The sequence below is a fragment of the Chelon labrosus genome, assembly GCF_963514085.1.
Source record: "Chelon labrosus genome assembly, chromosome: 21".
NCBI lineage: Eukaryota > Metazoa > Chordata > Actinopteri > Mugiliformes > Mugilidae > Chelon > Chelon labrosus.
Window position 1 is genome coordinate 16,095,046 of NC_140354.1, and position 24,643 is coordinate 16,119,688.

General features: G+C 41.9%; 2 protein-coding genes across 3 annotated transcripts; one reads left to right on the plus strand and one right to left on the minus strand.

Annotated features, from left to right (window-relative positions):
* Positions 1–582: 582 nt before the first annotated feature.
* Positions 583–3,648, plus strand: spc24 (SPC24 component of NDC80 kinetochore complex). 2 transcript variants are annotated; one of them, XM_084571303.1, is made up of 6 exons: positions 583–629; positions 1,156–1,330; positions 1,441–1,585; positions 1,677–1,781; positions 2,049–2,125; positions 3,024–3,648. In XM_084571303.1, exons 2-6 carry the CDS (start codon positions 1,165–1,167, stop codon positions 3,128–3,130), a joined length of 600 nt encoding a protein of 199 aa, XP_084427429.1. In that variant the 5' UTR covers positions 583–629; positions 1,156–1,164; the 3' UTR covers positions 3,131–3,648. The 2 variants fall into 2 exon arrangements, with proteins under 2 accessions (XP_084427429.1, XP_084427428.1); XM_084571302.1 differs by lacking the exon at positions 583–629 and having other exon boundaries at positions 1,144–1,330.
* A 1,943-nt stretch (positions 3,649–5,591) lies between these two features.
* On the minus strand, positions 5,592–9,209 carry s1pr5a (sphingosine-1-phosphate receptor 5a). Its single transcript, XM_084571471.1, has 2 exons — positions 9,016–9,209; positions 5,592–8,268 (listed from the first exon to the last, which is right to left on the minus strand). Exon 2 carries the CDS (start codon positions 8,011–8,013, stop codon positions 6,808–6,810), a length of 1,206 nt encoding a protein of 401 aa, XP_084427597.1. The 5' UTR covers positions 8,014–8,268; positions 9,016–9,209; the 3' UTR covers positions 5,592–6,807.
* Positions 9,210–24,643: the final 15,434 nt, after the last annotated feature.

The window sequence follows — 24,643 nt, forward strand, 5'->3', positions numbered from 1 at the left end:
TGTTTTGAACAAAGCAGGAAATTTCCATGAAAACCAGGGATCAATGGGTGCATTTTACCTTTCTGGTGAATTTCACCAACAAATACAGGAACATGTAATATTCAAATAACCCACTAACACGCAGCTGAGCAAAAACATCAACCAGGGATTAAATACAGACATGTAATTAAAGTACATATTATATTCCTGACATCTGTCATTACCAATTTCCTTGTAAGACTGCAGTCTGTTTTAAATTTGTTTTATACACACTGATAAACATTCAAATGTGCTCTAAAACACATTTTTTGTTAGCTAATCACTATGTTGAAGAGGGATTTTGAAGGAGCATTACTCAAAAATGTATTAAAAATTAGTTTAATTACAGTCTATGTGGCCGTTAAGTGCATTTAATTCATAATATGTGGAATAAAATGCATTTCTTTCCCATAATTGCGTGAAATAACACAAAAAAACCTCTAAAAGTCAAATCCAACATGGCGCCTCACAGTAGACACCTTATGCCGCTTCACTCCTGTACTGTAGGCGGCAGTCTGCGCATGAGCAGCTCCTCAAAATCCAACGAAGAAGAAGAAAAAAGAAGCGGCGCGCTCAGGGTCTGAATTTGAATCACGGAAACGAAAAGTCCGGTAAGTTTTCTGCTTAAATTCAAACTAAAATGTTCTTAATTCATCGTAAACATTATTTTTTACTAGCAGGAACAGACCCGGCAATGTTCACTTACTCTTATATTGTGTGTTAGCGTTATATGTTTTGTCGTAGCTTAGCTAGCTACGTAACAAGAAGCTATATCTCGTAAACAATGTAAACAAAACGGTCTTTCATAAGCTTTAACTAATGTGTGCAAAACGGCAAATAATTGATACACATTAAAATAAGCTACTATAATGTAGTTTTAGTTGGCTGGTTTGTATTTCAGTTTATTTACGTACACTTATTAGCATATTAGCAAGCTAAATGTACTATTTATACACTCACTTGGATGTTTTTGTTTGACAGGAAGTTTACTTGTTATGGGCTACTGTTACACTGGTACCATCAAATTAACTAATCTAAATCTTTCACCACCGTTTTGGTTGATTATTTATGAAGCTTAAGTTAATGTTGCTTGACAAAAGAGGCACATTTTTGAGTTTTTATTCTTGCTCTTTTCAGCTGCTCTCAATGGCTCAAGGTCATAAATTTCACGACTTGGAGGAGTCGGGGGAGACTCTGGTGGCCTTCATCAACAGCAGCCAGCTTGAGAACCTGAGACGAGTGAAAGACGAACACCTGGCGCTCTTCGATCAACACACAGAAACGACAAAGACGGCGACGCAGATCTTAAAAGGTGAGCGATCACACGTTTATTTGTCCCTTTACATTTGATTTTCTAGATCGCAGCATCTCAGACGTCTTTGTTTTTGTCTCTATCTGTATGTTGCCGTCCTTCGTGCACAGATTTGGCTCAGATTGAGGAGAGAGCAGGCCAGAGGCTTTTGGACAAGGAGGAGGAGAAGAAGCAAAAGGACAAGGAGCTGGGGATTTTGGAGGAGCAGCTGAGGCAGTGCTCAGCCAAGAGCCAAATCAGTGACTCGGAAATACAGTATCCTTTAAGGGGTAGACATTAGTGAAAATGGTCCTGTCCGCCCGTGTTTATCCTCTTCTATATGTTTGAATCCTTAACCCTCCTTTAGGTTTCTGCAGAGGGAGTTGGAGAGTCTGAGAAACACCGAGCACGAGCTGGAGACTCTTCAGAATGAGGTGGACGAAGACACCACCGAGGTCATCCCTTCAGCTGTGTGAGTATCTCAAAATCTGTGACAAAACTACATCATGTATATTTCTTTTTACTGTCTGTAAAACCCATATTTAAGTGTCCGTCTGACTTGTTTATTCCTGCCCGGAGATGATGTGTGCGGCGGATAGATAATTCAGCGATTTCTCCATTGGGATTGAGCAATTTTTCTCTTTATGCTTATTTATTTGAAATTCTGCAAAAAAAAAAAAGAAACAGAAGGTTTAGTTTTAGTGACAATTTCTTCTTTTATCAAATCTTCCCTCAACAGATACGTGGCTCGGTTGTACCACCTAATAACCAAGATCAAGTGGGAATACGATACACAACCCAACATTTTAAAAGGAGGTACGGTTTTGTTTTCTTTTGCAATTTGTTGTGTATGTCATGAGAAACGATATTTTGGTGCCAAGTATTCTGCACATGTGACGGTACTTGTTTTTCTGTGGTACCCAAGATTTTGTTGATGCTGTAAGGAGTGATGATTCTAGACGATAACAACAACGTGTGTGGCAGTGGTATTTTTACCAACGTTTGTCTGACATTTTGTGATCGAGAATGCAAACGTTGTTTCGAGTATTTTGAACAAAAGTCGTAAACGTGTCAAACTTACCTAGGACGTTGTAAGACAAGAGTCCTGATCTGTTGACAGAATTTAAGGTGAGCGACTTCCGCTTGTTAAATTTGTATTAGCGACATGCACAACATTTACGAACGCTAAATTTATCTTGTTTGAGCTAATGAAGCAATAGCGCATAACATTAGCAGGTTACAGTCATGACTGTTTATAAAAAAAAAACAAAAAAACAATCAGCCACAACATTTAAACCCCCTGCCTAACATTGTGTAATACTGATGTAATGTAATAGTTGCTAAAACGTCTCAGACCTCTCTGAAGGCGTGCTGTGACATCTGGAACCATGACGTCAGCAGCAGCAGCAGTCGTCTAGCCATAAGTCGCTCAGATCCTAAACTTATTAAACATAAACATAAAGAACTGACTCGTGATGCCTAATATAACCCTGACAGGTAGTCCGTGTTCTTCTCCTTTGACTTCATATGTCAAATGTTGTGTCTGACGGCTGTATAATGTGTATGTGTGTCTTTATTATTTTTCATTTGTCAAATAAAAACACTAAATCGACTGGCTACCTTATTTTCTGGTAGCACCGATCCTTAATATCTCGTGTCGTCTCAGTGTCTACTATGTCTAAACTAAATATCCATTGATTGTCATCCTCTACAGTCCACTACGGCGCAGACATGGCAACCCCCATCAACATTGACACCTCTTCTAAATCTCGGAGCGCTGTAAGCAACCAGCTGTGGAGCTTCGTCAACACCAGTCTGTAGATGACGGACGGAGGTGTCTTGAGTTGTGTACATTATATTTTGTTTGTGAATGTGTTTGTTGTTTTTTATGTTCTATAAAACACTTTTAAAAGATTAAATATCTCAAACCTTTGTTTTAGTTGTTCTCCGTGTTCAGCAACTTGGACATTGTAGTGTCCCTGTGTTTGTCACTAGATGTCGCTGTAGGACTAATTTAATGCTTTTAGAAAAGCTCATCTGGTATTGAATTGGAAGAGGTTTTTAAAAGCCAGAGAAGGTTCCCGCATGCAACCGTCTGGAACATCATGGTTATGATTCAGTGACATAGATATTGAGCTACGTTTGTTTCGGAGTCAAACAGAAACCACAATTTCTGCTCATATTTATTACCCGTTTTCACTTTTAACTGATTTAAAATAAATAGCTTTTGACAAGTGTGCACTGTTTAAAAGAGTTAATTTTAGAAAACAAACTGATATAAATAGTGTAACTAGATTTTGCCTTTTTCCTCTGTTTCTTCTTTCTCATAGTCATCAATTATATATAATAAACAATCTCAACACATCTTAAAAGAGGACTGCCTTTTCCTTTACTGCATATTCCGACTAGATGATATATTGTTTTATGCCATTTTACTATACTGAACTCGCTGTTTCTTATGAAACAGTCATGCGCGTGCGGATGTAGTTTGTGGTGCTGTTCAACTGGTTGGATTAAAAGTGTGCCTGTCTATCGTCACCCACTTACTAAGAAAAATGTGTCAGTGTGACATGGTACAATGCAATAGCTAGAAACCACAGCCTCTGAAATGGAAACCTATTTGAATCAATAGCTCTCTGGGGTATTTTAGACAAATGTTGAATACCGGAACATTCATGAAGATAAGATTTCATAAATTAGTATTTTATCAGAAATAATGAATTTCAAGAATGTGCATGGGTAAATCAGAATAGTTCATTTAGAGCTGTAATTGCAGAATAATTACTTTTTTTTCTGCCTTATGATTTGAGCTGCACCAGTTATGTTTCAAAGTCATTCTCATTAACTGGTTATTAACTATTTTATAATCAGACTGTTTTAATCAAATCTTTGCAGTTATGTACACCTGTTGACAGAAGCTATTTCACAATTTAACCATCTACCTAGCTAACGGTCTAGCTAACCATCTACCCAGCTAACCATCTAGCTAACATCTACCTAGCTAACGGTCTAGCTAACCATCTACCTAGCCAACGGTCTAGCTAACCATCTACGTGGCTAACGGTCTAGCTAACCATCTACCTGGCTAACAATCAAGCTAACCGTCTACATTGCTAACGGTCTAGCTAACATCTGCCTAGCTAACGGTCTAGCAAACCATCTACATAGCTAACAGTCTGGTTAACCATCTACCTGGCTAACGGTCTAGCTAACATCTACCGAGCTAATGGTTTAGCTAACCATCTATGTTGCTAACGGTTTTAGCTGTTAATTTTAAAACCTTTTTTTTTTTTTTTTTTGAATTTTAATTTTTTAAAGCCATTTATTCGTAGATTTAAGAAGTTCTTTACTTTTAGCCGTCTACATGTGGAGACACCATTTAATTTAAGTAGATTATTGGTTACTTCTAACTAATTTGTTTACTAGTTGAGCTTTCTACATTATACTCCCATTATTCCCCACTGTGGGATAAATTAAAGGATTGTCTTAGTCATCTATTCTCTGGTTTAATCAATGCTCACCCAACTCGTCTCTTTATTTGTTAAAATTCACACGTGAGTGAATTGGCAAAATCATTTGTCAGCAGTGAAGGCAAGATTCTCAGATACAAGCGTCTACCAGACAGCTTTGATGGCCCACATATATGTGTGCCCACGGGTTGTGTAGTTTCTCACCCACAGCCCTGAAACGAGAACAGAAATTACTTTGAAAAGGAGCCATGTTTGTGTAGTACTGAGGGTGCTGTAGGGTGGCTCAGAGTGGGCAGGATGACATACAGAGCTGTGGAGGTTTACGCTCACACATATGAGTGTGTGGTTTTCCTTTCGGTAAACAGAGCATCAAGTGCAGAAGCCTGTTTCTGCAGCTTCATCTACATCCCGGGCCACAGAAGTGCATCATGGTTTTAACAAGTGGTTTTTATGTAGGTGGGGTTTTGTCAGCTCAGACTGAGGCCCGATCTGTTTGGCTTTCCATTGATTGCTCCTCAGACATCTTTTAAGTCGGCCTGCCTTGTCAAATGCAACCTTTCGTAGGAACTTGTAAAAAAATTTAAGATAGGTAGAGTTTAGAGGCTCCCAAATCATATAATTTACTGCAAAGCCACATTCTCTTGTGTAACAAATGTGACATGTTTCTTGAAAACAGCATTTTTCTGCTGGTTTGTCGCATAATAAACCGACGTGTTTTTGCTCAGTTTAATTTTGTAATGAGAAACGGGAAGGATGTGACACTTTGAGACATTAATGTGATGCGGTCGAGAAAACAAATTTGCACCAACCTGCATGTAGAAATCGTTCACATATCTTTATTCAGTGCAGATATAAAACTGGCGTCATAACTTAAGAGAGCACTTTACAAAACAAACAAAAATGGAGCTCGAAAAAGGTAATAGATATTTACAAAGTACAATAAACATCAGTTAATATAAAATTTTCTCTGTACAATATTACCTTTAGGAGTCAGTTTATGTCACTGTTAAAGTGAAATCCCCCCCCCTAGCCCACACAGTCGCCTGGGTTGTGATGGATCGTCTGTTATGTGGGATGAGATTAGATAAAAAGAAAAATCGAGCGTTTCACGGAATCAAGACGATCTCTCACAAGAGAGACTAAGAGAGATCTGAAGATAGTCTCAGTTGTCCACAAGCCATAGCCTAGTGCTGTGATATTCTAGTCTGTAAAACCGAGAAGGCGTCGACAAGCCTCCACTGTCAGCTTTTATTGCTTGTAGGCATTCATCATGTGTCGCTACATATGTCGAGGGGACCTCCAAAGCTGCAAACCACCCAGCTCAACCCCTCCTCATGACGTCTTCAGTGCGTCTCGCAGCTCCGCCGAGCCTCTGATGTCGGTCGAGCCGGGACCTCTACCCGGCTCCACTGCTGACCAGAACTCACATGGCAGAAATTACACGGTTTCGGTTGCAGAGTTTGGGTGTGGATGCTCCGTGTTTGCAACGACATATCATTATAATCTACACAGGCAGAGGAGATAAGGATAAATCACATGCTTGGGCTTTCTATCAGATGGCTGTATTTATGTGAGACATCTGCCAGACAGTCTTTGATTCCTCTTTATGTGCAAACGTCGATGACGATGAAATGTCTTTTTTTTTTTTTTTGCACAACAAAGGAACATCCTCTGACAAATACTGGCCTTGTTTAGAATCTAAAACACAACTGTAATGCTACTATTAAGGCATGGATTATCACACAGCTGTTAGAAATAGGCTTAGAAACATTAAAAAATATATATAATAAAGTGAATGCTTAACCAGAAAGGGGTTTCTCCCAGTTTCAGTCTTTAGCGCAAACGTAGTCCGTTCATGAGGCTTGATACTGAAACCATTGCAGAGTGGAAAGCAAAACGTCATCTCTTGTCCCGTGTTTGCTCGAAACCCGTTTAGAAAGAACCCTACCAGAGGTCCCGTTCTCAGTCTGAATGTTTTTTTGTTTTTTTTTTCTATCTCAGTGCTAAAAGTCAAAGTGAGCGACTGGATCATGTCCTAGATATCCTGGGATAAATGGCCTTAATGGTCGAGGGTGTAAAGTTACCAGAAGACACCGTGGTCTCCAGCCCCTCCAGTCTATGACAAGCTGCGTCAGTCTTAGTGGTGCTGCAGTCCAGGAAGGGCATCCCGAACTTCTTCACCTGTCCGTCTGGTGTTATGAGGCAGGGTCGGCAGAGCAGCCTGATGATGGCCTTTCTCATGTCCTTGCTGGTCAGGGTGTAGATGATCGGGTTGAGGAGCGAGTTGATCATAGCGATGCCCAGGAAGTAGTCGGCCTTGAGGAGCACCTCGCAGCTTTTGGCTGGACAGACGAAGTCCAGCAGGAGGAGGACGAACAGGGGCAGCCAACACATGATGAAGACCCCCAGGACGATGGTGACCGTCTTCAGCAGGGCCATGTACTTTTGCGACTTGCGGTAAAGACCTTTTCTATGCGGAACTGTCGCGAGGCGCTGCGTGTTGACCTTGACGATCCGGAAGATGCGCACGTACAGGACAACAATGGACATGAGGATGGCACTGAAGACGGTGATGCAGAAGAGGATGTAGCTCTTGGCGTAGAGCGGCAGGACCGTGGAGCACCGCTCCAGCTGACCTATACAGTTCCAACCCATCATCGGCAGGATGCCCAGGAACACAGACAGCAACCAGCTCGCTCCGATCAAAGCGAACATCCGCCCCTGTTTGTTCCCCTGGTACGGCTTCATCCTCACCATGGTGACATGGCGCTCTATGGCGATGGCCAGCAGACTGATGACAGAGGCAGCCAGCATGATGAACACACCCCCCTCCCTTAGAAAATACAGTACCGGGGTCATGCTCATTGTGTTGGCACCAGACGTCATGATGTTTACCATGTAGGCGAAGCCTGCCAGCAGGTCGGAGAGAGTCAGATTGCCCAGTAAGTAGTACATGGGCACATGGAATTTCTTGTTCTTCCAGATGGCCACAAGAACCACGAGATTTTCCAAAACAATAAGCAGACAGACGAGCAGGAAAAGTATGTCCACTGGTTTAAGACCCTCAGTGTACTTGTCCCCCTTCAACTTTCCTGTATAGTTGTAGTGTTCTATTATGACGGCATTGCTCTGGTATGCGCGAAACATGCGAAATAATCCTGTGGAGGGAGCCATTGAGGAGGCAGGACACGGGGCTACAGCGGCATAGGGAGCATGGAATGACTCATTGGCCATTTGTCGTAGTTCCAAAACGTTAGATGCTCTTTGGTGATTTTAGCGTTAGATCCACAGACAAGATTTCAGATAGTCCTCTGATTACGCATTCTTTTGTCTCTTGAAACTTACGTATTCAGGACGGAAAGAGTTCTTTGTGATGTTACCAAGTAGGATTTCCTGTGGTTTGAGAATTTTCCTCCAAATAGCTTCTTTTTTTCCTTTTTTTTTTCCTTCAGTGCCGGCAGCGCTCACTAGGAGGCAACCAGAGTCAGCCTGCATCAGACAAGAGAGGGGAGAAGGAAAGTTAGTACTGATGGACAAAAATACACACGGGGAATTAAAGTGGAGGAGAGGAAACAGACTATTAAATAAACATTTATAAACTTCTCCAGTGTCCAAAATGCACAAAATTTGATTACACTTAATGGCCAACACATTATTGTGAGTAATGACGGGAAGTCTGCAAAGTGGAAAATGAACATTTTCTGTAATAAGTTAAATAAAACATTTCGGTGGAGGAAATGATTAAAAAAAAATAAAGTTTTAACTAAACATTTTTTTCTCTCAGTCCTTTGGCTTTAGTTGCTGTGTCTTCCCACTAGTTTAAACTTTTTATTACACTGCAAAAACTATCAACTTACTCACAGCTTACATTTACTGTATGTATAGTTTTGCGTAAATTCACGTTTACGTGCGTAAATGCGCACAACCTACTTGTATGTGCCGGACGTGCGTAAAAACGCTCTTATATGCGTAAATGCGCATACTTTATATACATATATATATAAATTTGTACTAGTCGTGCGCAAATACGCCTTCATATGCGTAAATACGCGTAACTTAAATGTATGTGCCGGCTGTGCATAAATATGCGTTTCTATGCGTAAATACGCACAATATATGCGAACCGGCAAATATCACAGATTGCCCAGTTATTTCTACGGTTAATAGAACGCAACGCACAAACACTTTACGCGTCAACGCAATAAAAATGCAACGTTAAAAAGCTTTCCCACGCACCTGTTAAAACTCGCAAATATCCACCCAAAAGTCTGGTCGCTACAGGAACGATCCCACGGCCGGAGGAGAGGACGCAGGCTCCGCGCACCACAGCCACATGCGAGTGTGATAGGGGAATAGTAGAGGGCAGGACTGAACATGCAGTGGGTTGGTCTTCGGTGTTTGTGCCCTTCAACGATCTTTCCTCCCTCCTTCCCCTCTGACCCCTTCGGGTTTTTTTCCTCCTTGATTCGCCCTCAGGATAAATTGCAGCTCGGTGACAGATTACGTGTTTCTGTTTGTCGCCGGCTCAGAAGAGGAAGAAAGTGAGATTTTTTTCAACCTTATCTATCAGTTTGCCCTCAGGCTGCATGGCAGGTCTGCCAAGTGCGTTTTTTTTTTCTTTTTTTAAATCATAACGCGTTTGTATGCAACACATGTAATTATGACTCTAAGCTGCTCGTCAGGTTTCTCAGATTATGTGGAAATCTCTCTCTCTCCCTTTCTCTCTCACTCTCCCTCACTCTCCCTCTCTCATTCCCACAGTTAATAAAAGAGAATCAGCACGCCGAGGAGTGCACTCAAAAATAAAAACCCACAAGTTGATTTGTCGGTGGAAAAACGAGCATTTGTGAAAGTGCTGCAGCTGGATCTGTTTTGCAGTCCAGAAACCCCAGATTCCAGAAAATAACTTACCCATATAGGCTTCAGCTGTAATTATCCTGTAGCTCACATCAAAACTCTTCTTTTTTTTGTGGCAAACGTGATATTTATGTCAGTTTTTTTTTAAAATAGATGTCTTCCAGATTTGTTTAAATCCCAAACATGTTTCTGATCAGGGTAATAATTTGTGTCTGATGTGTTTATTCTTTCATATTGTTCGTGTGTCACTGAAAAGTTTGACTACTGAACGTGCACTGGCTTAGATTTCACAAAGCCTTGTGTGTAAAGGGTCTTTTAGTGTCACACCTACATTGGCATTATAAATAACAAGATGAACGACTCATTAAATATGTGGAGAAGGGATTTAAAGCTCAGGTTTGCATGTGTTTGTGTGGGGAGACGTGCTAAAAAAGATGATAGTGGTCTTTTTCCATACGTTGCTCAACAGAATTTATCCACTTTATACATTTCTAGCAAAAGCAGTTGGACAGATACTGATCCACAGTAAAAAAGAACACATTTCTTTATCACATTAGCTAGTTTTAGTGTTAATTTTTCTGAAATAACCTGTGAACTTAAGCAAAAACATTACATTTTCAAATAGATTTCTCGAAAAACAAGCAGATTAATCTCCATTTCCGCTGAGTTTTTCTTTTACGCGTGAACTGAAAGCTTGTCCACAACCGGTGTAGACGCGCACGAACTTTCTCTCGGTGACCTAAATATCCTCTCAGCCTCCTGAAAGTGAAAGTTAATCTTCACTCTGAATTTTCATCATGTCACCCGACGTCTTTGCCGAAATTAGGACAATAGTAAGCTCTCTGTGGCGTCATCAGTATTTTCAGTAAAAGCCACGGTGAGGAAAATTTCCAAGCTATTTCGGTGAGCTCGAGAGAACGCAAAGGGGAGAGAGCGGCGGGGAAGTTGCGTAAAGGTGCGGGGCGGGCGGGCGGGCAGGGGAGCGAGGGACTGAGCTGGACTTTTTCCTCTAAACAGGAAGCTGCCTCATTGTGCCTCGAAAGGAGAGGGATATCCTTGATAAAAACACAGATGAAGTCACACAGCGCGGCCGAGGTGTGACTACAGGGTGACGCGCTGCTGGGGCACATAATTGGCAGGTTACTCATATCCACTCCCTGCATTATTGAGAGATTTTACGAAACTTGTTTACGGACTTTGTTCTGTCAAGCGGGGAGGCCTTGAGACAGAGCCGTTTTCTCAACTGGACTGCTCTTATTTTAGCTTCAGCAGCTCCCCTCGGTACACCTGCCTGCGTGGGATGCACTTTAAGTGGTTTCCAGTTGGTGTCTGCCTGGCTGTTGATGAGACCCCCCTGCCCACCCAAGTGACAACCAGGCTGCAGAGCTCTCTCTTCCCTTCATGAGCCCCGTCAGCCAAGTGGCAGTTTACCCCCTGCAGGGACACTGTGACAAGCTCTCAGCGTGTCACCTCTGATTAGTTAACACACAAAGACCCGACAGCAGGACTCTCTGCCCTGTCTCCTTTTTGTTTCCCACAGTAGGGAGCTGCTCCGTCACTGCTTCTCCCCTCAGGCCGCGAGCTTTTTAGCACAGAGTGACCAGTCCGGACCCACCCTGTCGTCTCTTGCTCCCTTTTGGGAGACAGGGGGTGGGGGTTTCTCCACTTGGTATGTTCAGTCCAACACGCCTGGCTCTGAGTGATTTTCCTGTGACGTTAATGCGCCTGCAGAAAGGAAGTCAGTCACTCACTCAGTCCTGCCTCTGGCATGGATTTACTGCTGTTTGTGTTTCACTTCTCTGGCTGTTGTTTGTGACTCCTTGTCCTCTTTGAGACGTGCACCTTTGCCTCCTCTTTCCATTTGGCTGCCCTTTAATCAAACGCGTCGGGCTCATTTCACACACTTTTCTAGCACGTTTGCATACCACAGTGAACAAGCTGCATACGGTGCAAGAATCACACTTCAAAATGAAATTCTCACCTCAGGTTAACACACACCGAAATGAAATGTCATTCGGCTCAGACAATAGCAATATCTTACACCTTTCTAACTGAGGCAGTCCCTTGTTTTGGACTGAATCTAGAGTCTGTGGCTTTTCATCGCTGCTCAGTTCAGTAAACTCGTTTTAGAGGAAATTTTGAAAGGCGTACTCGGCCTAAGGTGTCAAAGGGACAGTTTTCGGAAATATATGTTTTTCTGCAGATGAAATCGTCGACTCTAAAGTCAAAGTAAATATCAAACTATCGCCTGTAGACCAATTTGTGGCTTAACATCAACACCGAAAACTCCTAGCATGGCTTTAAGGCCGCGTTTCCAGTCTTAAATTGGAAGCTAAGGTAAGCTAAGCTGACGAGCTGCTAGCTTCTAAAACAGTATCAAAGGAAAAGCTTTGGGAAATATGTGTTTATTTTGCGGGTGAGATCATTTACTCTAAAATCCGTAAAGTGAATATTAAACAACTGGTGGCTAACACTTGAAACTTTAATGGAGTTTTTTTAGCCAATAGCACGATTTGTTCAGATCTAAGCAAAATATAATGTTTGGTTTTTTTTACTGTTTTTGAACAGTTTTATTCCCTTTTGGCTCCTTTCTAGTCTTAATGCTATGCTAGGCTAACCAGCTGCTAGCTTCTACTAAAATATCTAGGGACTGACTCTCAAAAAGATCAACAAATGATCCTAGCTAATTTAAACTAGTAAGTTTAAACTGAGGCTATGTTTTACTCCACAGAGATGAAAACAAAGCCTTAAAACACGGCCCAATCGAGAAAGGAAGGAAAAAAAAGAAAAAGAGAAAACACTGGAACTATATAAACCCAAATGAAGTGTCCTGTACTGTAGTTGCCGCCAGAGATTTATGGGAATCCTAGAAATAGCTCGCCTTTGTCAAAAGTCCTGCTTCACTGCCACACCGTTTCATGTGCAGCTGTGCTGGGCAGCGAACTCACTTTGAGCTCCTAATAAGGGAGGAAATGGGGAGAACACATGTAAATGTTGGACATGCTTCTTTTCCACTGCTTCCATGTTGTCCAGTGTATTTCTGTCAGGGGAGCTGCTGCCTCTCGGTCTGCAGTTTCCAGCTGCTCATGTCTGCAGCATGTTTGCGCTCTCGAGTCACTTTGTCCTTTGAGTTCGGAGCCCGGTTTGACGTTTCTGCTAATTTAATAAGTGTTTTGTCTGCCATGCAAACAGATGCAAATGTTTAAAACTGGCCTCCGATTGTTGTAAAAAAAAGAAGAAGTGACATTTACATACAGTGTGTGCTTTATGTAGTGGCTCCGAGGAATGTGTAAATTCTTTCACCAGTGCAGACCTTGTAATAATGTCTCCCTCTGATCGAGTTCCCATGTTTTTACGAGGAGAACACACTTGAAGTTTTTCCCCTTTTTGTCAAAGCCTTTCGGTTTTTAGAGAGAGCGGCTACACTTTAAAACGCATCATTTATTTTCCCTGATTCGAACAAAGCAGATATTCGTCTTAGGAGGCAGAAAAAAAAGTTGGTCTGTGGGGGATTTTCTGGCACAAATAAACACAGGAAGAGGCCTTTTTGATTAGGCATCGACGTAGCATATGGGAACGTCAGTTGTGTCTATATGCAGACACAAACATCCCCGTTTCCTATGTATAGCACACCATCACCAGTTCTCACACTCAACCTGGTGCTTGGCTGCGTTTGAGCTCCAGACATGAGGCTTCCACACGGCAGATAAAAGACTGTTTAGTCATTTTGTGCTTATTCAGGGTATTCCCTCAACACAACCTGCAGCTGTGTTTATTAAGATCAGGAATGGCAAAAGTGAAAGTTAATCCCAGTACGGCCGTGCCGAGCTGAGTTTTAGTTTGACCGCTGAGCTTTTAGGCCTGCATGAAGAAACAGTGTTTTATTCTTTATTAAAGAAAGCTCTCTGCTTCATTAGTCACATATCCACTGGGTCTCCCATTTGAATTTCCATTAAATACCTTGAGTCATGCACAGCATCTTTAACCCCTTCACAATTTGAATTTTGTTGTACTGTCTTATTAAAATAATAAGTTAAGGGGACCTACAGTTTTTTACAACCTGGACCTTATTTCTGGCATAAAATACGATCGTTTACTCACTCATATAACTTTGGTGTAATTTGTAGTCAGCTGGGAGATAATTAGATCAGCATATATCCATATAGTGGGAGTGACTGGGGCACCGAAACGCAGCCTCTAAATAACGCATTATCTGCCGCGAAACTCGTTCATTTCACCAATATTTTGTTATCGTACGCTAATGCTATTCCCCGTTGAGTCCGGAGTTACCTGTTATCTGTTTAGCGGCAGATAATGCGTTATTTAGAGTCTGCGTTTCGGTGCCCCAGTCACTCCCACTATATAGATATACGCTGATCTAATTATCTCCCGAACGACTGCAAATTACACAAAGGTTAAATGGGTAAGTATAAGATCCAGGTTGTAAACAACAGTAGTTCCCCTTTAATACTTGGACAAATTGCTTGTCTGAATTCTTGGTGAGCGTTAGCTTAGCTTAGTTTTAACACACAAAAAAACGAAACGGGGTGAAACAGCTGGCATTGCTTGATCATTTCAATCTGGACAAAAATCTGATTGACAAGTTGTGTCAGACTTTTTCTAAGAGTCTGCGCCAGCAAATTTAAGGTTTTAGACCGCATGATATAGATTTTTGAAGTTAGCCACCTTAGGCCCTCGTAGTAGCATGAAAAAAAGACGCTACTGTACGGCCTACGATGACAGAAGAGAAATTTCTGTGCTTTTTCGGCCAGTGAGAGACACAAACAAGGAAATTCCCTTTGCTCCGATCATTGCTGTTGCAGTCTGTGCCACTGCACTAACTGGCTGATGGTACTGGTGGTGTGCGTTCACACTACGGGTGACAAAAGCTGCAACTCGGTCAGTGTTTTCATTCGTCAACATTGCTGTCGAGCAAATGCATGTGGTTGGCGGATGCTTCACCGCATTGGAGGAATGACAAAAAAAAGTGTCACAGTCCCGACCAACACGACAAGTATCTGACACCATCTTTTCTCTTCCATTGAAAATGTATTGCAGCGCTGTCACTGCTACTGTGAACGCACTTTTAACCACGCTGTGTATCGAGCTCTTGTTTTGACAAAATTGACCCTACCTGTCAGTGCCAGCGGCTCCAACCAACAACCGGCACCTTAGCTTAGCATAAAGACTGCGTCCAGAACCTTTAAAAACTAACTAAATTGAACACTATAGCTTGTTTGATTGATAAGTACAAAAAATGTTGGTTTTACGAAAGTTACGGCACCTGAACTGTCCAGCAGAAAGCAATAGGGTGTTTGTCATAATCAAAGTTGGCCATTTTCATGTTTCTCTGTCGCCTGAAAGCCAGCCCAAAGTTCCCTCTCCCACAAAACATTACTTTACTAATTCAATACTAATCAACGAGTATCTGCCAGACCGATCAAATCATTTGTGTAGGCTTTAGCAACGTAGTTATGCTTAGATCCAGCTACTACGTCTGTTGTGAATAACTTTTTATGAATTACGAAGCTTACGTCAACATAATCCGTTGCTCTGGCTGGTTGTAGTACTATCCAACTTTTTATAATGGCAAAGTCTGGCTATACCTGGCTAGCTTTTCTGGGTTTTACAATGCATATTCTCAAATGAGTTAGCTAAAACACAAGTTTACAACTATGTTCTCATCCTACAGTCCATAAACCATAAGGGCTTTGTTCCGCTGCGTGTCTCATCTTCAGGCATTTCCTCCTCTCAGCCTCTGCATTCCTAGGTTTTAACATTTAACCTTCCACCCTTTACGCATTCACTGTCCTTCATTTGCTGATAAGCCTCAAAAAGTCCCAGGGTCATCTTCGATAAACCTGCATTCTTTCCTAATTGGGTTTCTCTGAGAGAATCAAGGCTTTCTAACAGTAAACCTGAAACGAGGGATGAAATGATCCTGTGTTCAAACCCGCTATGGTCAATCTGAAGCGTTTGTCCTGACATCGGAGGGGTTTCCACAGTGACAATACCCTCCACTGTGATTCAAAAATCATTGGCTGTCACACACTGGTCACTGGCCGGCCCGCTCATGTTTTAATACATATGTATTTCTTTCCACATTAGCTCTCCGGGGGGTTTGATGCGAAGGGGCAGTTTTATGAAAGCTTGTTTTGTTCGTACAGCGGCGGTTTTGGGATGAGTTCATCTTGGAGGACAGAATGGAAGAAAGAGCAAAGAGAGCGTTCCCACATCGGGGAAGAGAGAAAAAAAATTATGTGGGTGTGGGGAAACGGGGGAGGGGTGTATGACGGGGTGCGTGGTGTGGGTGAGTCATGAGAAAGAGCAACCGGTCTCAGTGTGATTTATTCAAACTTTTTCGATTTCAGACCGGCAGCGCTCTTTGGCGGGGGTCAGATTCTCGGAAGAGCTCCATCGAGGGGAGCGTGGGCTTGTTAGAAGGCTTGAACAGCTCCTACTGTGTCATGACAGAGTTTGGGAAATCCAACGGCCCTCTATGGGACAGATCCCTTTAGACTTCAGCTAGCGTCTGATACGAGTTAAGAAAGGTTAAACATGGGTTTTCCCCTGCTGTAGATACACATCGATGTGAGAATACCAAAACCAAATGCGCTTTCTTTTATTTATTACCTTTCCCAGCACAAAACAATGAATTACTTCCACCAGGGTGTTAGTCAGTGAATGAACGTCTACATAACTGTACTGTATATAAAGGAAGCCAGGCAGCAAACAGGTAGAGGCAGATTAGTAATACAATAGCCAGGCTAATATCAACCCAGGAAATGTCAAGAGATATCAGCACAAGTGGAGAGTATCACTGCCATAGCAAATGATGTAATGGTGATTTTATGGTACTTAGCGTGACAGTTAAAAATACCCCATTGCCGAGCTCCATTGTCTGCATTCAATAGCTCCTACCTTTCAGCATGCAGCAGTCAGTCGCCACACACACACGTTTCTATTCACCCAGCGGCTGAATAAGTGTTTCACCTCCAATAAAAATAAAGCTGTGAATTTCACAGGGCCGGGCTCGAGAGGTCGACTTCCTATGAGGAAGCATTTTCTTTGAAATATGCAACAAACGCAAAGGGGCTGATAAGATGAGAGGCATGGCCACATAAGGTATGAGGATTTATACTCTGTGGTATCCAGCCATTTTGGATTTTGGCCCTTCAAAACAAGTGACCTCTTGGCACTAAGATGCATACGGTATTTCTGCAGGTTCGGAGCATTTTTGTTTTTGTTATTGTTCCTACATTACCTCATTGAAAACCTTCAAAAAAAAAACAAAAAAGGAAGAATCTTGTAACACACTAGAAAAAGGCAAACATCTTAGGAAATTCCATCTCAAAGTTTAAACAACTTGCCTCAAGGTCCATTTAACAAACTGTCTCCTCTTTAAATCTTTCATGCGATTCAACAGATTTGCCATTTGCTCATTCCGTAATTTTATGAGGAAACATTGCTCGTACGTCAGACCGGCACATCTGGGAACGTTGGCTTTCTAGCACACCCCATTAACGGGAAAAAACCCCAACATTCGTCATAGACTTCTAATGTACCATAGAAGTACAAAACAAAACCAAAACCACCAGAATTAAAATAGTTTGCAAATTACCTAAAGACATTAATACGAGTAATTTGTTCAAGATTTGATCCATTTTCAGTCATGTCCCCTCGGTCTACCGGCAGCAGGATGGTGTAATAACCCCACTCAATGGCTATAGATCATTAATTTTCTTTAGCGTAGAGACCCCAAGTGAGAAAGTTACCGGTGGCACACAGCTTTACAAACAGCTAGCTAGCAATAGCACCGTGACAATCTGGGCTAAGGAAGTGCCTGAATGGTTGTTCTAGTATTAGCTGCCTTGATTGCGCTACAGTCACGCAAGTAAAAATGACTTGGCTTCAGATTTGTTTTGTCAAGATGCACAAGCGACTTGTTGTATGCGCTGGCAAATGACCGGCGCAGCAATGAACGGCTACGTCCAAAGACAAAAGCTCATCATTCTGGATTTATGTTGTTTGTGCAACCACCAACGCTGCAACTCTTCTGCGAATCAGAAATAACTGAAACTATTACTCTGGATGACGTATTGTTAACTGATACAAAAACCTAAGCCACATCCTGAAAGGTTATCGCAAGTTTAGCAGCTATAGCTAGCCAACTGCTAGAACTGCATTTGCTTGTAATGTTAAAACTTAATGCATACAAATATTTAAGCTACAAGGGCTGGGTAGCTACGTAGAAATTAATTCTTGTCTACCTCTGTATTGTGCAGTGCAAGGGTTGTCTTTCTCTGAAAAAGACGTTATAGACATGAGTCTATCCTTAATGGCTGCTTCCGATAGCGATGCCCCACCCCCCCACCCCCTAAATAAACACATGAATGCACATGTTAGCCACACAGAGTTGTGTTAAATGGCATTTATCATAATATTAAACCGATTTTGATTAAATCGGCCAGCGTTTTTGTCAACCTCAAGGACCAACTGCTTTAGGACTATGTATATATTTGCGAAATGCAAGAAAGGTGTTAGACTAGCTCAGTCTGCGGTATAGTTTCTTGCATGAGTTTGCACTGAGCTTGACTCCGTTCACCTGCGTTGAGATCACTTCCTGTGGCTATTTATAATGTCTCCTATGATTCATCAGAGAGCCGCATCATGTATATTAACGCCAGCGCCCTTTCCTCTAAGTTATTTAAAGTGACAACACAGTTGCCATCTGTGCAGATTGTTTGCTCTGATATAAAGGTGTTATGGTGAGGGAAGCTTATTCTGGATGAAGTGAATCTTTTTATTAACCCAAACACAAGCTAAACCTCTTCCTGAAAAATGAGTTTAGCAGTTGTGACTAACCAACAATATATAAGACACAGCAGTTTTTGCTGCATATGAATGTTTGAGCCACAACGGTTAGAGTGACTGCTAGAAATGAATTCTTGTCTGCATCTATTAAAAATCAAGGTACAATTGCTTCGAGTGTAACAAGCATCCACGATTATCACTGTTTACTATGTTTGTGCAATGCGAAAACCAAACTTCATTATTTGTATTTTTGAGCGAATGCAGAAACTGTCTGCTGGCTAGTTTCTTGCTCGCGTTTGTGTACAAACTTAGCGCCGTTCGCCAGATGCAATCAATTCCTGCGGCCATTTGTATTCTAGTTCGCGACACCAAGCCACACGCGTGATGTTATGTCTGTTTATAACTCAGCAGCGAGAGCAAAAATAAGTATTTATCTTTGCGCATCTCTGCAGATAGATAAACAGTTTTTTTATTGCGTCACCACAGTCGTTTGGAAAATATTTGACTTGCTAAACAAAAGACACCCTTGAAGTCAGACTTCCTCTCGTCGTCTGTGTCTCAATGCTTAGATCTGAGACGCGATTTCTCTCAGTAAAATCTGTACATTGTTCCGCGGCGGCTCCAAAAAAAGCCGAGCAGAAACCCTTCATTAAGAGAAAGCGAGCAAGCTCTGTGAGCTCGGCCGTGGGCCCGTGCAGGGGAAACCAGCGGGGCTGTTTGCTTTCACCCAGACCATCACAGAGGCCAGGCCGGGGTACGTTCCACTGATCCTGTAGTTAACTGAAACCAAAAGTATTGTTATTCCCTCTCTGGTTTCATGCACGTCTGCCATAAAAAAAAAAGAAGAGAAATAGAAGAGCTGGCACTTGGGTTGGATTTAGAATCACTTTCAGCATCAGTGCGTCACTTTGAAGTGCATGATTTATGTTATATAAATCAGTCTAATATGCATTGTAAGAATGAGACAAGGATGAATTTTTTGAAATGAGTGGTTTATAGATGGGTTTTCTTTCACCTCGGCTGCAGGATTTTGGATCAGAGGTTACTTCATGTTACTTCATACATTATTTCCTGTGGCTCCTGCCAGAAATGTGTGTAAAAGTACTATGGCGCACATAACCAGCAGAACAGGTCGTCTGTTTTTGGCACTCGTAACCTCTGATAAACCCATTAATGCAGAGACCGAACTGCTCAACATTTTTACAGGTTCTTGTGTTTTTACTGGCTGACACATATCCAACCTCTGGAAGCCATTAAAACCAGCTCAGCCTGCCTCCCACCCGCCCCCCTCACACACATAATCAGAAAGTGTGCACGCTCACACAGTCACACTTACATAGTATACGCCGTATATGTCGCACCGTATTCTGTAATTTGAAAGCTGAATTTTACATCTTCGCTCTCCAGCGTGATTGTGTTGTTGCGACGTGCGACCATCTGCACGTTTAACTTCTCTTTTATCTGCTTGCATCGAACGCCCACACACTCACTTATCTTTATACACTCGCACATAGGCTGGTGTTGTGGGCCTAATATGTACAAAAGGAAAGAGGTTGTGTAAAAACCATGACTCAAAACATCCCGGTGAACTTTATCTCAAAACCAAAACAATTCCATGTAATCTTATCCCAAACTATGTCAGTAGTTTTCCAAAAAACTAAAACCAACAATGAATTAATCTGAATAACTGCGTATATCAGGGGAAATGACTTTGCCTTTCTTTAAAACGCTAAATTATGAACTGACCTACAGTAGGAAAAGAAATGAGCTTGGGATTTAAAAGCTACGAATGGACGAGAAACTGTTGCGGCGCAAACAAATCTGGTGAGTGACTCTAGCTAGCGAGCTAATTGCTAGCATAACACGCATGCTAGCTTTTTGGGAGTCCTTTCTCTTGAAATTCTACATATAATAAGTCATTATAGAGTTTTTGAAGAAGAACAGGACCCCAAACTGGCAGATATTAGGTTTGTTAGCTTAGCTTGGTCACTAACTGTGCAAGTTCAGACAGTTTATTTAGAAGATTTACTTATTTATTACATACCGGTAATATCAGCTCTTATCCCACATCTGAAAGACTTTTATCTTTGGTGGAGTCAATGATTCTCCATCAGAGGAGGTTAAATATAAATGGACGATGTGGTGTAGCCTGATGTGCACCTCCCCAGAAATGTGTGTGACGCAGAATGCAAGAGCTGTGGGATGTGATCAGTCGCCATAGTTTCAAGTGAAGCAGGATGTTTAGACAAAAATTACCCCGACTGGCAAAAATGACACAGCGTTTGGGGTGACGTTGTTAAAGAGCAAGCCAGACTGACGGGTGCACAAAAGTGCAAAGTAGTGCTATGCAACACATACAGATAGATAGATAGATTTGTCACATGCACAGTTATACATAGTACAATGCACAGTGAAATGTGTTCTTGTACCTGCAGCCAGTAGTAAAAAAAAAAAAAAGTACTGCACCGTTTATTTTCGTGCCATCAAGCATTTATTTTTCTCTACCATGTTTCTGCATCTGTGACATAAATTTCTCGTCCAGTCGTAGACCTAACTTTGTACCGACTTGTTCTGAGTTGTTGTTCTGTCTTGGAGGGACATTAAAGGGTAACTACTGTTTTTTACAACCTGGACCTTATTTCTGGCATAAAATACAATCGTTTACTCACCCATATAACTTTGGTGTTATTTGGAGTCGTTTATCAGATATTTACATCCACCTATATCCATATAGTGGGAGTGACTGGGGCACCGAAACGCAGCCTATAAATAAAGCAATATCTGCCGCAAAACTCGTTCATTTCACCAATATTTTGTTATGATACACTAGTGCTATTCCACGCTGAGTCCGGAGTTACCTGTTGTCTATTTGCCGTGCAGCGGTTTGTTGTTCTTTGGCCAGCTGTTCCTCTCTCTGCCTCCACATCTTCTTTTCAACGAGCTCCTCATCCGTATACTCTGGCTCAAAACGGTAAGGACGTCCATCATAAACAAAGTCGTCGTCCACAACCTCAGAATCTGAAAAATATTCAGCCATGTTGCAAAAAACTAGCAGTAGCAAATTACAGGTAAACGTTATTTAATGCGTTATTTGGAGGCTGCATTTCGGTGCCCCAGTCACTCCCACTATGTGGGTATTCTCAGATGTAAATATCTGACGAATGACACTAAATAACACCAAAGTTATATGGGTGAGAAAACGATTGTATTTTGTGCCATAAATAAGGTCCAGGTTGTAAAAAAACAGTAGTTCCCCTTTTTAAAGTGAACTCTGAATACACGTGCTTTTTGAACAAATTGGCAGCAGACGTCGCCAGACCGCAGACTCTCCGGTGATGTATGGTTTCAGTAGATTAGGTGTGTAACACATACGAAACAGTTGTGGCACCCCAGTTGCTGTCAGTGATGCATGCTCCGTGACTCTGTGCAACATAACTGTGACGGGGCCCAGCACATGGCAAACCAGGGGACCCTAACACCCTGCTGGCCTGAGTGCTGCTTGTGTTACTGTGGGTTGTCAAGTTATGTAAGGCATTCCTCTGTAAAACCAAGCAAGAAGACAAAGAGTATATTCTTACCCACCGCTAACGTGTAACCCTTGGTGTTGAGTAACTGTAGCCCAGCTTTTACGCTTTAACAGAGAAGAGCTGCTTCTCCAGTCAACCATATTGTGTTTAATATTTTTTGCTGACGTTCATTGGAAATTGACGACTTTCTGATTAATCTTATCCTACTTCACTTGTTTATTATGACGAGCTGTGCAACGTGTCATTGCTGGAGAAGATAATTTATTTAAACACATGGTTGCTGTTACTATTATCATGATTAGCCTCTGAGATTTCAGCCGGAGCTTTGGAAAATGGCTCCAGAGTCCTCGTCTTGTATCAATTCGAGCCAATTATTCCTCAATCTTTTTCCCACTGTCCCCTGTGAGTCACATGTTTATGCACGGTTCTCTCACCGGTTTTAGGCAGATGCTGGCCTTAATCACTGTAAACAGATCGTTGCGGTGTTCGAGCTGAATGAGGTTAGAAGATCAGATGGCATGGGTTTGTTTAAATACAAGGTTTTATTGGAGCAGCTTGTGCGGGAGATGATTGAGCAGTGCAGGAAGAATAGGGAGCTGGGTTTTTAGTCCTGTTTGGATACCAGCGGTTTTAATGAGATGATCCTGCCTTCAGCCAGCTCAGCTAGTGATGAACCCCTGCTGCCATGTGTGTGTTGTTAGGATTTACGTGTTCTGGTCGACGGCACAAAAAGCAAGCAACGTCTGGATCGCACATGTAGCTTCGCCTGTCGAGACATGGGCCGTACATACTCAGACATGATGAGCGCATTTTTCTTTAAAATGCACAGGTCATTGGTCATGATTCTCCCAAGGCTATGTCACACATACAGATTTCCCCGAGCTATAAATATTTGACCCACTTACTTTATGTTGCTGTCACATAACTTGGTATATGTGGTTGGAAATGAGCAGCTTGGTAATTAATGTTGTCCACTGTGGCTTGTCAAAGGAGTCGTCAAATCCATAAATCAATGAGACTGAGTGACAGAAGACAGCGTAGGTAACAGGGTTTTCCAAAGAGCGTTTCACTTCTACTCTTCTGTATATTAGGCCAGTCTTCAGTGTATTTATAGAAGTTTTCAGTTTTGAAGTGGCCCAGCTTTCTGCCAACAACATGTTCTGCCTGTTTATAGTAAAATCTAAATAAAGCTCTTGTGGTTGCGGTAACCATATTAAGCTTTGTTTCTGGAAACATGTTAAATAAATAGGTTAACCTGTTGGAAAATACTTTATTGGAAGCCAGTTAGCTTAGTCTAAACACGGACAACAATGGAAAATAGATAGCTTATTGGTTAGCTAGCTAGCTTATTGGCTTCTTAGCCTAAACCCTAAAAACTATGGGAGACAGCTTGCTTATTCCTTGTTGACACTTACCCAAAAGCCAGTTAGCTTAGCCTAAATACTGAAAACAGCTTAGCTAGGTTACTGACTTCTTTTCAATCAGTTTTCCCAGCAGCTAGTTAGCTGTGTTTAGCTAGTTTTAGCTAGTTTCTTTTTCGGCAGTGGCCAGTTAGTTTAGATTAGCATAAAAATTAGCTGAATCAACCTGTTAGCCGTGTCTGTACTTTATGTTTAATGCTTTCTCAGACTAAACACTAAAAACAATGGGAGATAGCTTGCTTATTGCCTCCTCGCTGACAGTCACCCAGAAGCCAGTTAGCTTAGCCTAAATACTGGAAACTATGGGGAAATAGCTTAGCTAGGTTGTTGACTTCTTTGCAGATAGTTTTCCTGGCAGCTAGTTAGCTGTGTTTAGCTAGTTTTAGCTAGTTTCTTTTTCGGCAGCAGCCACTTAGTTTAGATTAGCATAAAAATTAGCTGAATCAACCTGTTAGCCGTGTCTGTACTTTATGTTCAATGCTTTCTAGGCCTACACACTAAAAACAATGGGAGATAGCTTGCTTATTGCCTCCTCGCTGACAGTTAGTTTAGATTAGCATAAAAATAATAATCCTGTTAGCCATGTCTGTACTTTATGGTAATGGTAAATGGCCTTGCTTTTATATAGCGCTTTTCTACCTATTGGTACTCAAAGCGCTTTACAGTCACAGACACATCTACCCATTTGCTCACACAAGCACTCACGCATTCACACACCAGTGCCACGCACTGGGAGCAACTTGGGGTTCAGTGTCTTGCTCAAGGACACTTCGGCATGTGGCACATTCCAGGGATCGAACCGCTAACCCTCTGGTTCGTGGACAACCTGCCCCATTTATGTTTAATGCTAATTAGCGCAAGTTAGCGTGCTAATATTTTCATATGCCACACCGGCTCGAGCTTTACAGAGCCTTAAACCCAGCTGGAGGAAGATGCTATGAGGAAGCAGTAAACCCTATCGTCTCAGACATGCACAGCATTTTGGAGGTTTGCAAAGCTGTGGCCTGGGTAATTTCCTCAGGAAGCTGTTGTGGAGAGAGTCTGAGGGTGGCCCATTTCTTTTTTTTAATTTTGTGGTTTTACTCAATACTAACTTCTGACTGTGTGTTTCAGTAAAATGGAAGGAAATGCAAAAAAACAAAACGCATCCACACCACAGGTAAGTCAAAGATATTTTAGGAGAAAGTGACTCCTTTCTGGTGTAACATTGTCACTTTGACACACTTTCATCAAACATCTTTTTTT